The sequence below is a fragment of the Oreochromis aureus genome, linkage group 15 (assembly GCF_013358895.1).
Source record: "Oreochromis aureus strain Israel breed Guangdong linkage group 15, ZZ_aureus, whole genome shotgun sequence".
NCBI lineage: Eukaryota > Metazoa > Chordata > Actinopteri > Cichliformes > Cichlidae > Oreochromis > Oreochromis aureus.
The window spans coordinates 6,144,691-6,162,678 of record NC_052956.1 but is presented as its reverse complement, the minus strand read 5'-3'; the positions used below and the strand labels follow the sequence as shown (position 1 = coordinate 6,162,678).

General features: G+C 42.5%; 3 protein-coding genes across 7 annotated transcripts; 2 read left to right on the top strand and 1 right to left on the bottom strand.

Moving 5' to 3' along the window:
• Positions 1-12: 12 nt before the first annotated feature.
• Positions 13-5,055, top strand: wdr21 (WD repeat domain 21). Of its 2 annotated transcripts, XM_031755163.2 has the most exons (13): positions 13-469; positions 600-727; positions 977-1,134; positions 1,541-1,623; positions 2,103-2,205; positions 2,531-2,674; positions 2,878-2,927; positions 3,201-3,280; positions 3,522-3,614; positions 3,702-3,799; positions 3,881-4,057; positions 4,241-4,355; positions 4,449-5,055. In XM_031755163.2, exons 1-13 carry the CDS (start codon positions 375-377, stop codon positions 4,655-4,657), a joined length of 1,533 nt encoding a protein of 510 aa, XP_031611023.1. In that variant the 5' UTR covers positions 13-374; the 3' UTR covers positions 4,658-5,055. The 2 variants fall into 2 exon arrangements, with proteins under 2 accessions (XP_031611023.1, XP_039454941.1); XM_039599007.1 differs by lacking the exons at positions 13-469; positions 600-727 and having other exon boundaries at positions 998-1,138.
• Positions 5,056-5,091: 36 nt separating this feature from the next.
• Positions 5,092-11,232, bottom strand: zfyve1 (zinc finger, FYVE domain containing 1). Of its 4 annotated transcripts, none has more exons than XM_031755158.2 (13): positions 10,992-11,232; positions 9,976-10,481; positions 9,644-9,887; positions 9,288-9,548; positions 8,970-9,184; positions 8,770-8,876; positions 8,528-8,636; positions 8,349-8,446; positions 8,074-8,191; positions 7,569-7,739; positions 7,183-7,363; positions 6,956-7,069; positions 5,092-6,862 (listed from the first exon to the last, which is right to left on the bottom strand). In XM_031755158.2, the coding sequence occupies exons 2-13, from the start codon at positions 10,453-10,455 to the stop codon at positions 6,630-6,632; spliced, it is 2,331 nt and encodes a 776-aa protein (XP_031611018.1). In that variant the 5' UTR covers positions 10,456-10,481; positions 10,992-11,232; the 3' UTR covers positions 5,092-6,629. The 4 variants fall into 4 exon arrangements, with proteins under 4 accessions (XP_031611018.1, XP_039454939.1, XP_031611020.1 ...); XM_039599005.1 differs by having other exon boundaries at positions 11,070-11,232; XM_031755160.2 differs by having other exon boundaries at positions 11,075-11,232.
• Positions 11,233-11,676: 444 nt separating this feature from the next.
• pigh (phosphatidylinositol glycan anchor biosynthesis, class H) lies at positions 11,677-15,224 on the top strand. The gene is made up of 4 exons (XM_031755164.2): positions 11,677-12,169; positions 13,621-13,830; positions 13,932-14,015; positions 14,131-15,224. The coding sequence occupies exons 1-4, from the start codon at positions 11,993-11,995 to the stop codon at positions 14,203-14,205; spliced, it is 546 nt and encodes a 181-aa protein (XP_031611024.1). The 5' UTR covers positions 11,677-11,992; the 3' UTR covers positions 14,206-15,224.
• The last annotated feature ends 2,764 nt before the right edge of the window (positions 15,225-17,988 follow it).

Sequence of the window (17,988 nt, the reverse complement as noted above, 5' to 3'; positions counted from 1 at the left end):
ATATTATTGTTCTCAATGGACCAATGAAAGACGTGTGGAGGCGGGGATGGCATGGTTGGACGTTACTACACGGGAGTTAGCTAGCTAGTGAGGTTTAATTACTTTCACGTTAGTGCCATGTTATTAAGAAAATAAACCCAGTACAGTGTCAACTCAACGTTTGTTTATCGACCTATAAATACGTCGTTTACTTTAATCGATGGTGAATGTCCAGCAAACGTGTCAAAACGTGTGCAGAAAGATGTGCAGCTAACGTTAGCCCAACGGTGTTGATGGTAATCTGCCTATAAACACCCGGACTGCCAAACACAGAGAAGTGAATGAAAAGCAACACGCAGTCAGGACCATTTTACTTCTACGCCGAACCATAAGAAATGAGGAAGTGGAACTGGCGAGAAGGACAGCGACCGCACACGCGACAAGGTGCTGGTCAGCGCCGTGGATGGCACCGAGGAAACCGACAGCAGTGGTAGCTACGTTAAATGACACTTATATCACGTTAAAGTATGGAGGATGTGCCATACTAAAATACAGCGTTTGTAATGACAGTGATCAGTATGTCAGTATCATTGTTGTGTGTGTGTGTTTCCTGTTCAAAGGTATGAACGTGATGATGCAGGGCCCTCACACAGACCATCTCAGAGGCAGCATGCTAACCAGCCTGTCTCACATTCCTCTTCTTCCTTGTCTTCCTCGTCTTCTTCTAAAGCCAGCAGTGCTGCACCAGGTCAGTAACATACAGTATTGAAAGTGCATGTTTGCGTTCTGGAGCCACCAGCCCTTATTATTAAAGGCAAACGAGAGCACAACACTTAAATTAAATACATATGTACTTAAACAGTAGTTTTGCATCCAGTGTCTTGTCCAGGAGCACTTGGAAAAAAAGAGGATATTGAGAGGAAAATTATTGTTGTACACTTGGAAAATCAAATGAAAGATGCACAACCCTAATTTCTACCTCCTTTTCTCCTGCCAGAGCTGCCAGGTTTCTATTTTGACCCAGAGAAAAACCGTTACTTCCGGCTATTGCCCGGGCACAACAACTGTAACCCACTAACCAGAGAGCAGCTACAACAGAAAGAAAGAGAGAAGGAGAGGAACAAGATGTTGGCAGAAGATGAAAAAACGAGAAAAGTAAGTCTGTCGTCGAGGGTGGTGGGCAAATCTTTTTAATCTTCTTTGTCTTTTAGCATTTTTATCATATTTATTCTTTTAAGATTCCATTAAGCTTTTTCCTGTTGCTGTAGACAGACACAGTCATCTGATATGCTTAAGTTATGCCCTCTAGATGAAAGCTTACCATAAACCTCATGCAGTGTACTAAAGGATTATGGCTATGGCAGCAGCTGTAATGACATCATCACAGTACAGCATTAGAGCACAACTGTGATCTGTGTAGGAATAAAACACTTCACAGATCACAGTTGATCTTAGCATAAGCACATGCTCTTCTTCAATCCGGGACATAAATGTTTAAGAAGTCGTAAAGAAAGAAACCTCGGTTGTAAACATGTACACACATTTTCCTTGTTGTTTACAGAAAGCACCAAGAAGAGGACTAAACACTTCGCTGCTACTTCAGAAACGACATCTAGGCGTATTACCTGAGCACTCCTATTGCAGGTACTGTGTCACAGCGCTGCAGGCACGCAAAACTCAACATAACACTGTTTTTCCCGTGTCCTAGCCACAGCTGTAACGGATTATGGGAAACAAAGAGAAACTTTAACGCTAATCAGTTCTGCATGTGTAGAGTGACTTTTCTTCTGAGCTTTGCTGGCCACTAATAATGATGCTAATCTGTTTAGACAAGTTATTCTAAATGGTAATAAAAAGATGGAGAAACATGCATAAATGCAGTCAAAGAAAATACTCTGCATCACTGGGAATGATATGAATAAATGGAAAAACAAAAAGTAATGAAATGCATATGAGGAAGTTTCTAGTTCTTTTTATCCTACAGGCAAACTGTCTAAATAAATACATAAATTGCTACAGAGACACTGTCAGAAAGCTAAGAGGAAAGTGTATCAATTATCCTGGGTTAGTAGATTGTCTGCAGACAGTGCTAGTCTGTTACTATGGTTACTTTTGGTCTCCAGACTCGTCCATGAGGTGAAGGTCAGTGGAATGAGACGCCACAAACTAGAGATCCAGAGCACAGACAACAGCATCTCGAACACCGACAACTTCAGACTCATAGTGGTGAGAACACTCACACACACACACAAACACAGTGCAAAACACATGTTTCAATGGAATAAATGTTAGAGTTGGTTTCACGGGAGGGAGAGGGAGTTAGAACAGTTTGCTTCATCCAGAGGATGATTTTGGGTCCACCAAGGCCCTGTGTATGATTTTTTTTTAAAAACAACAAAAAAGATTGTTTTGAATGTTAAACGTTGACGTTAGAGTCCTTTTTTTTCTTAATTGCTGGAAATGAACACAGTAGGTTACCTTTAAAAATGGCCCCTATCTGTAGTTGATGGTGTGCATACACTTTGTTTCTTTGTTGCTGTTTCTTTTTCAGGGGGATTCGGCGTGTGAGCGAGTGTTCACAGTCAACGATGTCTCTCATGGCGGCTGCAAGTATGGCATCATGAACTTCAGCAGCAGCAGCAAGGGGTCTCTGTCTGTGGAAATGTGCGATAACCTCTACTTCACTAATCGGAAGGTAGGAGCATTTCTTTGGAGATAAAAGACCTTCTCTGAATACAAAGAATATGTTTGCATTTTTTTAGTTTCTATTTAGTACACTGCAGGAAATAAAAATGAATTAATTCACATTTATCTTGGAGCCTGTTTTTATGATGTTTCTACAAACATTTGGTCTGTTTAAATAATATTAATCACTCTGATCTGGCTAACATGTTTCAGGTCAATTCCATCTGCTGGGCTTCAGTAAATTACCCCGATTCTCATGTGTTGTATCCTTCCACAGTTTAATTAGAGCGCTAACTCTAGTTCACTTAACCTTCAAATGAAGGGCTTAACCTGGCAACAAAGATCACTTATGGGTTGTCCTTTTCATTTGCATTATTTGTGGATTCATTTTGCTGTTGTTTTCAAAAGACTACACTTGGTGACTATCATCAAAACGGTAACATTTTAGCTCTATAAAGTGCACACCTGTGTCACAGAGTGTCATCTCTTCACTGTTTTGGTGAAACTTGTATGTCCTTGACTGAAGTAACTATCAGACTGTGTCTGGTGGGAGTAGCAGACACCCCTGGCTGCGTGAGTTTACTTCCTGCTTCCCTCTTCAGCAACTCCAACCCAGGTTTGTCAGGGTTCTTGCACAATATGCAGCAGTCACATTGCCTTTTTGTAGTTCATTTCTGAAGGACCCAGGTAGCAGTATGGTAAAACATACTTTTCAAATAAGCTTCTTCAGTCTTGGAATTATTATTCTAGAAGACTTTTATTTTGAAATATGTTTTGAAAGCAGTTTTGCTGTTGTTGTGTACCTCCCTATTACCCTCAACACCCTTCTCTTCTTACTTCTTGTACTCCTTCTTCAGATCAGCCTGGAATGCTGTGCAGCTTTAAGATATCCTCAGCCTGGTCTTGTGCTTGGTGCCTCAACCCCCAGTTTGACAAGACGTTCAGCACTGGTTAGTACCACAGCTAAACATTTTTGTCATTATAGAAAGGAGAAAATTACACATCTAAAATAATCATGTTTATGTGTGTGTTGGCAGGCCTGTCTCGTAGAGTGATTGTGAAGGATGCAGAGACAGGCAGAACACAGACGTACAGCGTTGGCAGTGATGTCCTGGCTCAGCAGTTTGCCCTTAGGGTGAGGCATTTGTAACTTTAAAGTTTTTGAAGCACTCTGTAAGAACACCAAGCAAAAGAAAGTACACCTTTACGTCCACAGGTTCCTGTCCTGTTTAACGGTTGCAGATCGGGGGAGATCTTCAGCATCGACCTCCGACAGCGCGGCCGCAGAGATCACAGCTGGAAGGCCAGTCGCTTCCATCAAGAATCAGCCATCACCTCTGTACGCGTCCTGCAGGATGAGAACTACCTGCTGGCTGCTGACATGCTGGGCCAGGTCAGGTTCTTGACTTGACTCTTTTTCTTCTTAGCCTCATGCGGAAAGACTTGGTAAACACAGTACCATCAGGCCATACTGACAAACTGTGGTAGAAAATATCAGAAAGGAATGATTTGAAATTAGGTAATAATTCAAGGATAGTTCTGTTGAGCCTTTGTGTGTTTTCTAATTTCTTTGCAGATTAAGCTGTGGGATGTGCGAGTCACAAAGCCAGTGCAGGAGTACAAAGGTCATCATAATGAGCATACCTACCTTCCCATCCATGTCAATGAGTGTGAAGGGCTTTTGCTAGCAGGTAGGAGAGGATAAAACACTCTCAACACTCAATACTCTCACTGGTATAAACCTTTTTTCCATGCAATTTCACTGTTTACCGTTCTTTCCACAGTGGGTCAGGATTGCTACACAAGGTTATGGAGCCTTAAGGATGGTCATCTATTGAGGACCATCCCATCACCCCACCCGGCCGCAAACGACTTGATCCCAAGTGTTGTGTTTTCATCTAACCTGGGTGGCAGCAGGGGCCTCCCGGGGCTGCTCATGGCTGTCAAACACGACCTCTATTACTTCCCATACAACACTGACTACCAGGAATGAGGAGTGCTGAGGCCAGCTGTATCACTGTGTATTTGAGAGAGTGTGGCTGGGTAAAGATGCTGTGTGACAACCAGTTACACTAAATTTAGACTGAAGTGGTGACCTCAAAGAACTGCTTTTAATTTCCATGGGAGTTGCCTCATCATACACATGATTGTGTTTTTGTGCCAAAAGGAAATGGAAGTGCTGCATTCACATGTGCACACCGGTACAGTTTGGTTTTCCTTACTGTTCTTTTTACAGAAGAAGTGCACTTATTTTAAATACAACTAACCTTGATTGTTACTGGAAATAAGGGTGCTGGGATTGAAATTTGAAAATGATGATACTGTTTGTTTACTAAATCAACATGTTTTATAGTCTTTGTTGATTCCCAGTAAAGTTTATTAAAAACATTAGCCCACTGCATTGTATTCAACCCATACACAGACACCTTAAGATTCCACTGTTTAATACATATGTATGAGCATACATAAACACAAGGTATTGATTGGTTCCATGTGATATCTATAGTCATTGATCTCTGTTTGAGACAGGATAAATCTATTATTCATGTCAAAGTCTGTTATTTCAGCTTATTTGATGACATCACAAGCAAACCAACTCTTCCAGTTGGTTAACAAAAAAAAAAAAAAAATCCTATACAGTCAAATCTCATAATACCCAGATATTCATTAGAAAGCCTGAATGCATCAAGTGTCATCTTCATTTAATAGTAATCAGGTCAGACACTCTATACAGTCCTGTTGAAATACAAGCAACCTTGAATGTTGCTGACAAAGAGCCACGCAGCCTGAGCTGACAGTAAAAGACTACTCTTACTAATGATCTCTGTTTTGAGGGGCCAGCCTCAAACATGGTTTGAAACCTCAACTGTGTTAAGTCCCTACTGTGATCCAGCCACTCTATAAAGCAGTTTCTGTTGCATTGAATGCCACCTTAGTCAGATTTGTCCTGATACGCAGTTCTGACATTTAAAAATAAAATGAGGCAATTAAAAAAAATTCCCTATTAAAGTAAACATTTTTCCCCATATATGTGCTGTGCATACTAAGTAGAATTCAAACAGTTAACATGGACAGCATTATTAAGGCTGTTCTTGTTTTGTTTTTTTTGTTTGTTTTTTTAAATCTGCCCATTCAAATTCACAAACAACCACAAAGAATCAATGGGACTATTTAAGTAGTAATTACGAATTATATATGTTGGAATGCATCTTGTTGCTACAGTACATCAGTGGCTTACGATATAATGATCTAATATAGTCCCTGTGAAGCCAAAAAGAAAGAAAAGTAGCTCTAGCAGGGGTGAATTAGAGGTAATCTACCTCAGTAATTCAAAAAAAGGGATCAGAATTCAATGTGGTTGATGATTTTTGAGGTGTTCTATCTAAAGCTGGTCCTAAATATTACATCCAGATCACCTGCACAAACCATTTTAGAACTAATAAGACATGATTACCTGGAAATGCTATGAAAAAAAAACCTAACAAAAAAAAAATAAAGTACTTGTATTTTTTAAAAGGTTTAAATATGTAGCTCCAAACCAGGCAAAAGGAGCTAATGGTACTAGCATATCACATAGAGGGTGTGCAGGGATTAGTGTGCAAGAATACAAATCTGAACGGATCTACGGAGCAATGTGGAAATTTACCTGAAGTCATTTGTAAGCAAGCGTTTACAAAACTCACTTTGATCATCTCTCTGCTGTTTTCTCTCCTGTCTTTATAATATTCAAGTCTTGCTCTGGCCTGTCTTCACAGTGTACATTATAGGCATATTAAAGAGAACAGCGATCGATGGACTGATGTTACATGAGGCCAGCACTAACAAATAATAAACAAGTCCCACCTGTACAGTCTAGAGGCAGCCAGAAAAACAAAAATTCCCCCAGTGAAACCTGTTAGACTCAAGATGTCACAGATTCCAGTTTCCACAAACGGTGACATCTGTAATCGCTCCATTGAGTCCTGCTAGAGTTCCCCTGCTTTCTGGTTGCAGCCGTTGCATACCCTCACGGGGTGGTCCCATCCACGGGACGGCACGGGGCGCCGCTCCTGGGAGCAGTCATCACACACGCCCTGCCCGCAGGCGCGACAATGGTGGATAGAGAGACGTGGTGAGAACTCCCTTTGGCACTCGCAGCAAGAGTGGATGTCCTGATCTGGCACCCAGTAGGCCGGCCGAGCTGCATCCTTCACTAGGCCTGGAAAAAAGTTTTTATTTCTCTCACTCTTTTTTTTTTTTTTTTAAAGTAGTTTCTCTTGCTCACGATATTATTTTTAGATCCTATGCTTACCAAGAGGTATATCGATGGCACCAACTACAGCCCCCAAAGTGTTCTGAACAGCCTCTCCAACCTTCCTCGCTATCAGAGTGCCTCCCTCCTCCTCCAACGCAGCGTCCAGCAACTCTACAACATGCACACATCAAATCATATCATGTTGTGAACACTAAAACCATCTGAACCAGCCCGGCAAACAATACCCCACTCTTAAATTCCCACAGAGAGACTCATTTGTGTACCAGTTGGAATTCCTCTGTTGTGGAAACACGCGTCGCAGACCCTAACAGGCGCAAGACCCCAGCCCCTCTCAGGGACCGGCCGGGTTTTGGAGGAGCAGGCGTCACAGAAGCCCTCTCCACAGGCACGGCAGTGGTGCTTGGTGTCGTTGGGCTGGAACTCCTCCCCACATTTATGACATTTCTACGGCACAATAATAAGTAATGCGATTTATCAGCATAACAGTAACATAACAGGAACACTGCAGCATGTCAAATGTCAACCTACATTGTCTTGATGGGCTATCACCAAGAAAATGTTTTACTTACACAAGTGATGTTTCATTTACAGCTACACATTCTGGGCCTGTGATTCCTTATATATAGTTAGCTAAATATTGGTTGCATACCAGGATGAGGGAATTGGGTTTCCAGTAGGCAGGAGCAATCTGGTCAGTAAGCCAGGAAGTGACCGCTTTGGCAGGCTTGACGCTGAGTTCAGACACAGACTGAGAAATGTATTTGACTCCGTCCAACAACCTCTGAGCAGCGTTGTTGTTGTCTTTCAAAAAGCCATCAGACTGCATAGAACAGTGTAAAAACACATAATTACAGTACGCCATAGAAGTTGTGTTTATACAAGCGTCCCTCACAATTATCACTAAATACTGACAACGGTGCTGACAGAAATACAATGCCTGCCTTACCAGCTGGCGTTTGCACTGCTATATTCAGACTTGTGACTAATTATGCTTAGATCAACATGTTCCAGGAGAACATGCTGCGTTACTTTTCTGGATATCTACATACAGTATAAGCCACTCGCCTCATAGTGGCCAAATTCATATGACTCAAAGCAAACAAAAAGTGAGCTTTTAGATTCCAATGGTATAAGTGAATTCAGCGTGGCCTTACCCCAGGCCAGATGTGCTGGATTTCTGTTCTGACCACTGTTTCCACTGGGTCCTGGTTTCCATACCAGTACTGCCTGCTTCTGTAGATCACTGAACAGTTGGGACACTCAATGACATACCTGTAAAAAGACAAAACCATCTCAGTTTCAGCACAGGGAGGAAAGATTCCAGAGGTGCCATACACTTTTTATATCAACTGTGCTCAATTGTTCTTAAAACTTTAAAGGCACGTATGAGGATATTTATGAAAAATCATTCTATACTCGCAGGACTCACCCTGACCAAGCGTAGATGGCCAAGCCAAACCACGGTGAGTCAGACGAGGCCGTCGTTTTGGGAACCACTATGACTTCCTTTCCCCTTTCGTAGCAGGCCTGAGAAGTTCAGCACAGTTGCTCAGAACCTTGTCAAGCAGGTATACTTCAAACGTGGCGTAGATGTATGTTTGTACTTGCCTTGCATGTGTAGATGCGGTTGTCGTACTGTGCAGAGTACCGGCAGCGATGTTTGGCTTCATGGTCAAGACCTTCCTTTAGGTGATTCATGCTCCTCTTACAGCCTGACCTGAAAGTTGGTGCCCAGCAAGTCAGCAAGTTTTACAAATAAGTAAAAGTAAAAGGTACTGGCAGTGATGATGCTGTAGAAATCTGACTTAAAGTATTTTTGATATTTTTTTTAGCAAAGCAGGGACACTTACCCACAACTGAGGCAGATGCTGGAACAGGTAAAGTATTCATCTGGAAAGAAGGAGTTACTGTTCATATGTTCATCTGGAATCTCCCCACTGAAGCGCTCACTCAGGGCCTGAAAGAAGGCCCCAGGTGGAGATGGGAAAGGTATAAACACATTTGCACTCGCTATGCCAAAACATACTTTGTTAAATGTAAGCACAGCTACCTGCAGGGCCTTGAAGATGACACTGGCAGATCGTGGTGAGCGTGTCGTATTGTTGTCCAGCTGCTGCTCCAGGCTGCGGAGCAAACCACTGAAGTCCGTGGGAGGGTTGTAGGTTCGAGTCCCACGGTACTGGATGGAGCTGAATGCTTCCGGAAATAAGCCCAGCTTCCTGAAACGCTCCTGGAGAAGGCGCTCAGCAGATTCTGAGGGCGTGTCTAAATTTGGAGTACACATACAGATGGAGACAAAGGAATGAGGCGGTGGTTTGTGTGCTTATCTTTGAAAAACACTGAGATGAGACAGACTTCTTTGATGTACCTGATCCTAGAAGCTTGGTGTGGACAGTCTCGTGGAAGATGATCACCGCGGGGCCCAGGGTGGACAACGGTACATCAAGACCACAGCGAGTGGTAGTTGCCTTTAATTCTCTAGTGAAATGTTTCAGGTAGGCATCTGATGCATCACCAAGGAACTTGAAGAGATCGTCATGGAGACGGTCAGCGTGTGTCCGGTAGATTACCACATCAGAGATAGCCAGGACCTTGAGCAGCAGCCGAGTTCTCTGACCCTGATTAGCCCCTGATCAAAAAAAAAAAGAAAAAAAGAATCATGAATGGGTGCCTGCTTCTACCCCCATTTGTTTCATAATATTAAATAAATCAATAATTTCATACCAGCTCCAAGCAGTCCCTCTGTATCGATGACTACAACCCGATGCAGAGGGTCCATAGCTGCCCAAACACCCACAGTGCAGGACTCCTGAGTGGGAGACGTCTTGAACACTTCTCTCCCAAGAAAGAACGTATGGTTCAGGGTGTAGGATTTTCCCTCACCAGTGTTCCCAAAAATGGAGACCACCTTGAGGAGCTCATCTGAACTACAACCCAGTCTGCTGACAAAGTCCTTCTCATCCTTCACCTGAGAATGCAGATAAGATCAGCTCAATCGTTGTAACGCATCATTAATAAAACACCATCAAACGCCGGGTACCTCAACAAGTGCTTACCTGCATTTCCTCCTTCTCATCCACTAGCAGAAAGCTGCACACCTTCTCCAGTTTGGATTTGAGGATTTCCATGTCACTCTCCCCAGCACTGACACTGTTCTCTTGAGGAGCTTTGGCAGGTGGGTAAGGTACCAGAGGGTGCTTTCTCTTGTTGACTCCCCCATGGGTGCGTTTTTGGCAATCCAAACACAGGTTGATCTTACAGCCCTGGCAGCGGACCACTGCTCTGAGTCTGCCAGAGCAGCTGCCATCCCCTTTGCAGGAGTCACAGAAAGGAACGTGGCCCGGGGCGACCCGAACCCGGTCGTGATTCCTCATGCGCTCCTGCCGATGTAGCTCCAGTTCACAGCGAGCACACTGCAAGCTGCCACACTCATCGCATTCAAACACAGCCTCGTCCGAGCCCCCACAGGCATAGCTCTCCTGACAGATCAGGATGGTGTTCATTCCTTTGTTTACAGCTGGACCTTGACCACTCATCTCAAACCTGTGAGGTCAGGAAACCCCTGGTGTGAAAACAAGTATAAAGGATTACTGTGGGTAATTGGGACGGCAAAAGCACTGCAGAAGAGGGCGCAAGGTTATGGAACCGTTTTGTGAATCTATATAACCAGATGTCAGATAACCTGTTTTGTTGAAATACTGAAAAAAAACAAAAACAAATTCACTCATGAGCAGTACTGTCAACAAAACGATAGCAACCTATGCCCCTTTTATCTCTCCTTACTTTTTAATGGGGATATTCAGTTTATTGAAACAGCAAAATTAAACACACAAAACTCGGACTAGTTTGTTTACCTTTTGCCACAACAGCTCTGTAGCTAACAATAGCTGTCCGGCATCTGTTTTCTTGTTCTGGTAACGCTAACTTTCTACATGAGAGTATCCCACACTGTTTGATACATTAAAATGCCTAAAAACAGGCCTTGAAACTCAGTAGTAAAGAGTCATTAGCTAACAGCATTCACACAAAGAGACACTCCTGAAACAAACAACCTTCTTTTGAGTCGACTGACCTAACAGTTGCTACCAGTCCGACGGCTGACTCGTTAAATAACCTGCTGGCTCGACACAGTCTAAAAGTGGACACGTACACTACCTAACACCATACCGCCGAATGCCACGGAGAGCTGACGCTGGAGGGGGGGCAAAGTTAGCTAGCTGTTATTGTGTCAGACCCCTGTAGATGTTGCTGCTTTTACATCAGCTGATCGGCTTGTTTTTATCCAGAGGTCAAAAGTCACGGAAACACAAAGCATTTTGGGAAACGAAGGACTTACAAGTGACATGGAAAAGCGCTCGCTAAAGACGAGCTGTTTGTAACCTGTTTATGGCACATACACCAACGTATACCCCGCATTTGACATTTACAGACTGTTTGACGAAAGCTGTGGACCAGCTTGAGTAAACGACGCGGAGATATCGACGAAAAATCAATCGTTGCCCATAATGCTTTGCTTTTTCCAGCGGCTATAGGGTCTGCTTTTATTCAATACCAGCGTGTGCCGTAGGCACAAGCTGAGACGGAGACAGAAGCTGAAGCTGACACTTATCTCGTTGATATCAAACGAAGAATATAAATGTCAAACTTACAAGTTGTTCTATGCATTAAAGTACATTTAGTTGTTTTATGGACTAGTTTTTCCGCGGTCTTTTGCTCTTGTGTGCGCGAGAGCCCCCTCACCCTTTCTGGACACCCCGGTGTAAAAACAGTGCAGCCACATGAGTGGGGATGGATTGTGGCACACGACAGTTGTAGTTGACTCTTTAATTCAGCTCTTTAGCTATTTTTTTTCCTTTTAATTCAATTAAAGCATAGTACTTTAAGCAGTTTTCTTTTTTCGTCATCATTATAAATTTATCACCGCCTGTCTTAATGTGCTGCTGACTCTGTCTATTCGCAGTTAACAACTAATGCTAGCTCGGTGCTAACTTAACAGGATAACCGTGTTGACAACATACACCGGTCATCACTCGTCTTTTATGCTCATTCACCTCTTTTTGTTGTTCAGTCATCATGGAAGACGAAGCCTTCACTGACATTAGCGGTAAACCAATCTCTCTGGACTGTCAGAGTCACTCCAGCTTTTGCAGGGAGTTCATTATCAGCTCCCCAAAAGTGTCCATGGGCAAAGTGATGGTATACACCTGCTCCGTGTGGCTTCTGGCGTATGCAGTGTTCTTCTTCACCCAGGTAAGATGATGAAGGCGAGACCAAAGTGATGCAGATTTACTGTCAAATCCTTCTCACTGTGGGGTTGAGATGCAAAGTTTCTGAGGACAGCGAGACAGTGGTGACGTGTGCGGTAGGAGCCGCAGATGGCTTCAAGGTGGGGTGGGATTGCATCAGGGATCTGCTCTGAGCCCCTTCTTGTTTGACCGCGATCTTGTTTGCGATGATGACGGTCAGGCAGGAGTGTCCATAGACTGATGTTTACAGAGACACGGTGATATTTCCAAGCTTGACTACCATGACCTGGATGCATCCATCAATCAATCCATTCATTCGCTTCCACTTTTCCAATTCAGTGCCGCAGGGGGTGCTGGATAGGTCCGCAGTCTGTCGTAGGGCTACCACAGACAGATAGACAGACAACCATTCGCTCTCATATTCACACCTCTGAGCAATTTAGAATCACCAATTAATCTAACCCAACTAATTGCATGTTTTTGGACTGTGGGAGGAAGCCTGAGTACCCGGAGAGGACCCGCGCTGATATGAGAGAACATTCATACTCCACACAGTAAGGCCCCCTCCAGATGGAGGGTGGTGGAATTAACCACCACCACCACCACTAGGTAGATATATATCGGATAAAGGATGTTGAATATGGAGCTGGCAGGCAGGAGGAAATGAGGAAGACCATAGAGAAGATTAATGGATTTACATGAAGAGGATTGGTGTGACAGAGCCAGGACAGGGTGAGATGGAGATCGATGATCTGCTATGGTGATCCCTAAACGGAGCAGAAAAAAGAAGACATAATACAGTTAGAAAAGTTCTTTCTTTCTTTCTTTCTTTCTTAAAAATACTTGTTGTAAAATTGAAACACCACTTCCCACCACGAGGGGGCAGTATTTTAAAAGAAAGTCTCAATCTAGTCGCCCGGTCTAAGATCCAGATGGTGCACTTTTTAAGTTAGCGCAGTAATTTTACAGCATTTTTTTTAAGGCTCTGGGTTCTTTCTGTTCAAAGCCGTGCTTGTTACGTGAGCGTCCAGTGTAATCATTTATTCCACTTTTCCAGTGTTGAAAAGATAGTTGGATGTTTACTGTTGTTTTGTTTTGTTTCATATCATTTCTGTTCTTTCCAACTGAGCGTGGTTTCTTTCCGGGAGTGGGTGATAAAAGTCACTTTTCAGGTGCATCGGCCATTGTTTGCTGATCCATTCACTAGGATATCTCTCTATCAGCATTTCCTCTTCCTCTCCTGTTGGAATCGGGACTGGATGCCACACCATTAGTGTGCTGCAAATTGGCATCATGCAAATGTGCGCTCAAAGTTTTGTTTAGCTCTTCAACTCAGTATGTAGATGTTCTGTATATAATGTCATTCTGTTGATAGCATTAGGTACTTTTGGATGGTTGTATACTATTTTAACTTACAATGATTATTTTTAATGTAATACTTTTCCTCTCTTGCAGAACACTGCCGTTCTGTCCGGCGCTATTCTTGTCACCCTTGTTGGCATGATGCTTCACATCCACTTTGTGAAGGTAGACCATGAGTCCCTTCTTGTCATTGGCTCCTTAGGCATCCAGGTGTCCTCCAGCTATGCCTCGGGCCGCGAGATAACCACTTTCATTGAGATGAGCAAGATCAAGGATATAGTCATCAATGAAGCTATTTACATGGTGCGTTGTTGAACCTGTGCCTCTGTACTTGACATTTTCTTATACAGTTATTCTACAGTTTGCCATGAAAGATTTGATTAATGTCTATGCTTTTATTTCAGCATCAGATCATCTACTACCTCTGTGTACTGTTGAAGGACCCCTCAGAGCCTGATGCAGTGTCAAGTGTTGTGCCATTGTTTCAGGTGAGGATGAGCATATCTCAAGAGCCTGTTTAGTTACTTGATTACCTGCAGGGCTGTTGATGTGGTGTCATTCATAGGAACCTGTTTTTAATTAACTCTATTTTTTTCCCTTTAGAGTTCAAAGCCAAGGCTGAACTGCTTGGTGAAAGTCTATAAAAGCTGTCAGGAGATTCTTTCAAAGTGCCAATGAAGCGCATGTCATACAGGAACACCTGAGGTCATTCACCATGTTTTTCTTTTAGCCTCTTCCTTGTTTGTGTTGATACATCTTAGGTGTATTTTATATACATTGCATTTCTTAATGTTTTGCTTTAAAGGATAATGGTGTCATAATGTTGTACTGTGTTACATGATTAATTTAAAATAAATAAAACACTGGTCTTGACTACTTGTTTAAACCTAAAAAGCCAAATTCTTTAACTTGCAATGTAACTTGTAATGTAAGATCATAAAAATAATATTTAACCTTATAGTTTTTTTTATATGCTTAGAATTCCACAAATTATACAAGTTTGTGTATTTTGGCACCATTAGCACACTCTTATGTGTATTTGTTTTTGTCCCCCCCAAAATTCATAGAATATAACAAACCAATATTCATTAATTACATAGATATTGGTAGTATTTGCTCATCTTTAAAAGTTTCTGTTTAGTTGTTTAGTTTTACCAGTAGGGGGCAGCACTACTCACAAACATTTGGGTCCATGCATCAGTTTTTACAAGTGATTCAAATGTACACCATGTCCTGTTCTTTGTTGGCTCATTGTTTAATTTCCATGAATTGCTTTTGAATGTAATCTCTGTGATAAAACAAAAGCCTCAGCACAGTTTTATAAGGCAACAGTTGTATATGTGTATAAGATGCACTGTATGTGTGTGTGTGTGTGTGTGTGTGTGTGTGTGTGTGTGTGTGTGTGTGTGTGTGTGTAAAATAAAGATCTACACCCTTTTCCTAAAAGTATTTTCACTTCCTCATATCTACATGCACCTTCATCTCTTAGGAACAGTAGGTCACGTTTACCACGGAAGTCTGATATATCACTGTTGGCATACCAGACCTGTTTTCAGAACTGTTCCTCAAGGTTACCTCACCAACTGAATGACAATCAATATATTATTATTGCAGTAATTGTATTTTTTTTTATCCTGCAGCTGTAACACTGTAATTACTATAATAACCCTTGTGGCATCAGTAAAGAATCTACCTATTACAGTGTGTATTTTTTTAAAAGTGTTAGATTATAAATGTTAATACACCAATAATTGTCTAACTGCCTATCAGATTAACGTCTAGGCCACTCACAAGTCATCGCCACCTTTCACTTCTGTTTCCTCTTTTTAGGCCTTATTTTTGTAGGGCCTTTTCACTCTCTGCAAATTCAAGTCAGACCCGTGTGTGAACTCCATGTGCTACAGGCCAAAACCCCCAAAAAACAAAAAACAAAAAAAGCAGAAGGGTGTGATTTTCACGGGGTGAAGCATCGCACTGCTGTGAGAAGTAGCCCCTTGGCAGGATAATAGTCCCTCCTGGAGGTGTAAAACAGCCAGGAGCCAGTCCGAGAAGAAAACCTGGGAGTGACCAGGAGTGGCACCTTGGGGCTTTTAAATAGGCCCCATAAAGCAGGAGGAACACCCCACCTCCCCACCCCCCCTTTCCACCTAAGTAGGGGAAAGATTTGAAACGGCAAAAACCCTGTGAGCTAGAGGTGTGAACCGTTAATTGCCCATGATAGCAGTAGGGCTGTGACGATTGTGCCTCTCCTTCTGTGGATGTTGTGCACTCGTGTATTGTAATATATGATTTCAGTCAAATGTGTATTTTATGTAAAGACTGTATTTCTGTTATCTAAGCAGATGGCAGATGTTTAAGATCAGCTGAATGTTGTGTGGGTGTGGGAATCTTGTGCTTCAGTGGGAGAGGAGGGGCGTTAACCCCTTTACCTCCTGCAGTGCACACACACACACACTTACACCCATACACCTGCACACATTTGTTTTGGGTTTTTTTCTGAGACATTAAAACAGAATTCCCACACTTTCCGAACACTCTGAAGTAGATTTGAGGTATAATTCAACCTTTTTCCCAATAGGCATAATAATTTTCTTCATGGGAGAGACAGCACCACTCTTAAGGCTGATCAGCAGCAGCTTAACTTAGCAGAGAAGAAGACAGGGGACTCTGAAATAATAACTCCACCTACCTAAATGCACTGCTAAAATACACAAATTTATATATTATTATTGGGGGTGGGGGTGGGGGGGCGTGTTCAAATCTCACAAAACTAAAGCACAAACAGAAACTCTGAGTCTTGACTGCTTTCAGACAATAAAAGACTGAGGTAAATACACCAGTGTAAAGCAGATTAAACCAGGAATATAAAAGCAATTAAAGATCATTCAAATACCACCACTAAAATCCATGCCTAATAATGTATAATAACTACTGATAATAAGAAACTTAAAATCGTTTCTTGTAGTGCATTCTGCAAATGTTCATTGTTCAGGGTTCATATCCAATACATATGCAAACTTTGGATTAAACAAATGGGTCTTGCGAGTGAGGGGATGAACTTTAATTTTGAATTAATACAAATTTTTTTCACAAACACATCCCCCACCCCTCCACCCCAACTCTGTCCACCCACCTTACCACCTCACCTCACCATCTGAGCTGTAGTGGAGATCTCAGGGATAGGCACGATTGGCTCTGTTTCACTCTTTAGCACTACGGTCACCCCGGTGTGTTGGCCAGAACACCACTTAAGGCCAAATTGTCCCAGAGTACAGAAGAAGGAGTTTGAGGTTTGGTTTGAGACACTCTATTCTCACAACTCAATTCCTGTGGCTGTAAACCCAGGTGTGTGTGTTTGGCTTTTTATCATTCACGCACACATAACATCCCACAGGAATCAGTGCACCCCCACCGGGCCAACACTGCTCATCCGACATTAAACTGCCCACCTTACTAACTGGATGATGTCACCAGACAGTGGGCCGGCTCAAACAGACAGAAGGTTGAATATTAAATGAGCAGTATATAAACTTATATAAACTTATACACACCTCAGAACTCAAATAGAATTGTCCTATGAGCTTTGGGGCCTTTAATACATGAGCCATGGTCTGAGTAACAGTCATCACTCAGGCAATATAGACCAAGTCCATTTGTTTCCATTTAAAACACCCATAATTCTATTTTCTGTTTTCTAATTCTACATATTCTATTTCTATTCTAATAGCCTGTGCATAAAAGATGGCCCAACGTGAATGTTGACGTTCTTTGTTTGTTTGTTCTGTTTTTACACCAGGCACGCTGCTACATTCTCATATAGTAGTAATGTCCATCAAGAGGTACCCCTCCCTCTTATACTGACACCATAAACTCTTCAGCAAAGTGTTGACTGAGGTAACGGATCACATCAGATGTACGGTTCTTTCATAGCCGTTTTCCACCAGTACATCACCAGCTTGACTTCCACTCAACTTGGTTGCAACGTTTTCCATTACAATCAAGTACCACCTAATGTCATTATATCATCATGGCTGAAAGTCACATGACCCAATTTGTATGCAACACAAACCAACAAAACAATAGAGGACATCGAGGTGATGGTAGCGCATGCTGACTATGACTGTTGTCAGACTCGGGGACCACGGTGTTGGTTTTTTTGTAGCCATTTTTTAGTTTTCAGGTTTCAAAAGTGGCAGTTTTGCTTTTTGTGATTGTTGTCTCAGAACTCGTCGAGTGATGCCACTGACCAGTCAGTCGGTGGCATGCAGTCTGCTGATGTCACATTTTCGCATAATCTCAGATACCTTAAAAATAAAAACAGTGGAGTAGGTACTAAAACAGTTCTCAGTACCAGTTAGTACCACCTAAGGATAAATCCCCAAAAGTGGAGATATCATCTGAATTCCAGGAGCGGGACCACTCCTCCTTCACGCCCCCTCTGGCCTCAGGCTATAAATGCCC

Coding starts and splice junctions, on each gene's coding strand:
- wdr21 (XM_031755163.2), top strand. CDS start 375: ATGAGGAAGTGGAACTGGCGAGAAGGACAGCGACCGCACACGCGACAA. Junction 2,206..2,530: donor ACAACTTCAGACTCATAGTG/GTGAGAACACTC, acceptor TTTCTTTTTCAG/GGGGATTCGGCGTGTGAGCG. Junction 3,281..3,521: donor CTTCAGCAACTCCAACCCAG/GTTTGTCAGGGT, acceptor CTCCTTCTTCAG/ATCAGCCTGGAATGCTGTGC.
- zfyve1 (XM_031755158.2), bottom strand. CDS start 10,455: ATGAGTGGTCAAGGTCCAGCTGTAAACAAAGGAATGAACACCATCCTG. Junction 8,192..8,348: donor GCCATCTACGCTTGGTCAGG/GTGAGTCCTGCG, acceptor GTCTTTTTACAG/GTATGTCATTGAGTGTCCCA. Junction 7,070..7,182: donor CAACAGAGGAATTCCAACTG/GTACACAAATGA, acceptor TGCATGTTGTAG/AGTTGCTGGACGCTGCGTTG.
- pigh (XM_031755164.2), top strand. CDS start 11,993: ATGGAAGACGAAGCCTTCACTGACATTAGCGGTAAACCAATCTCTCTG. Junction 12,170..13,620: donor CAGTGTTCTTCTTCACCCAG/GTAAGATGATGA, acceptor CCTCTCTTGCAG/AACACTGCCGTTCTGTCCGG. Junction 13,831..13,931: donor TCAATGAAGCTATTTACATG/GTGCGTTGTTGA, acceptor CTTTTATTTCAG/CATCAGATCATCTACTACCT.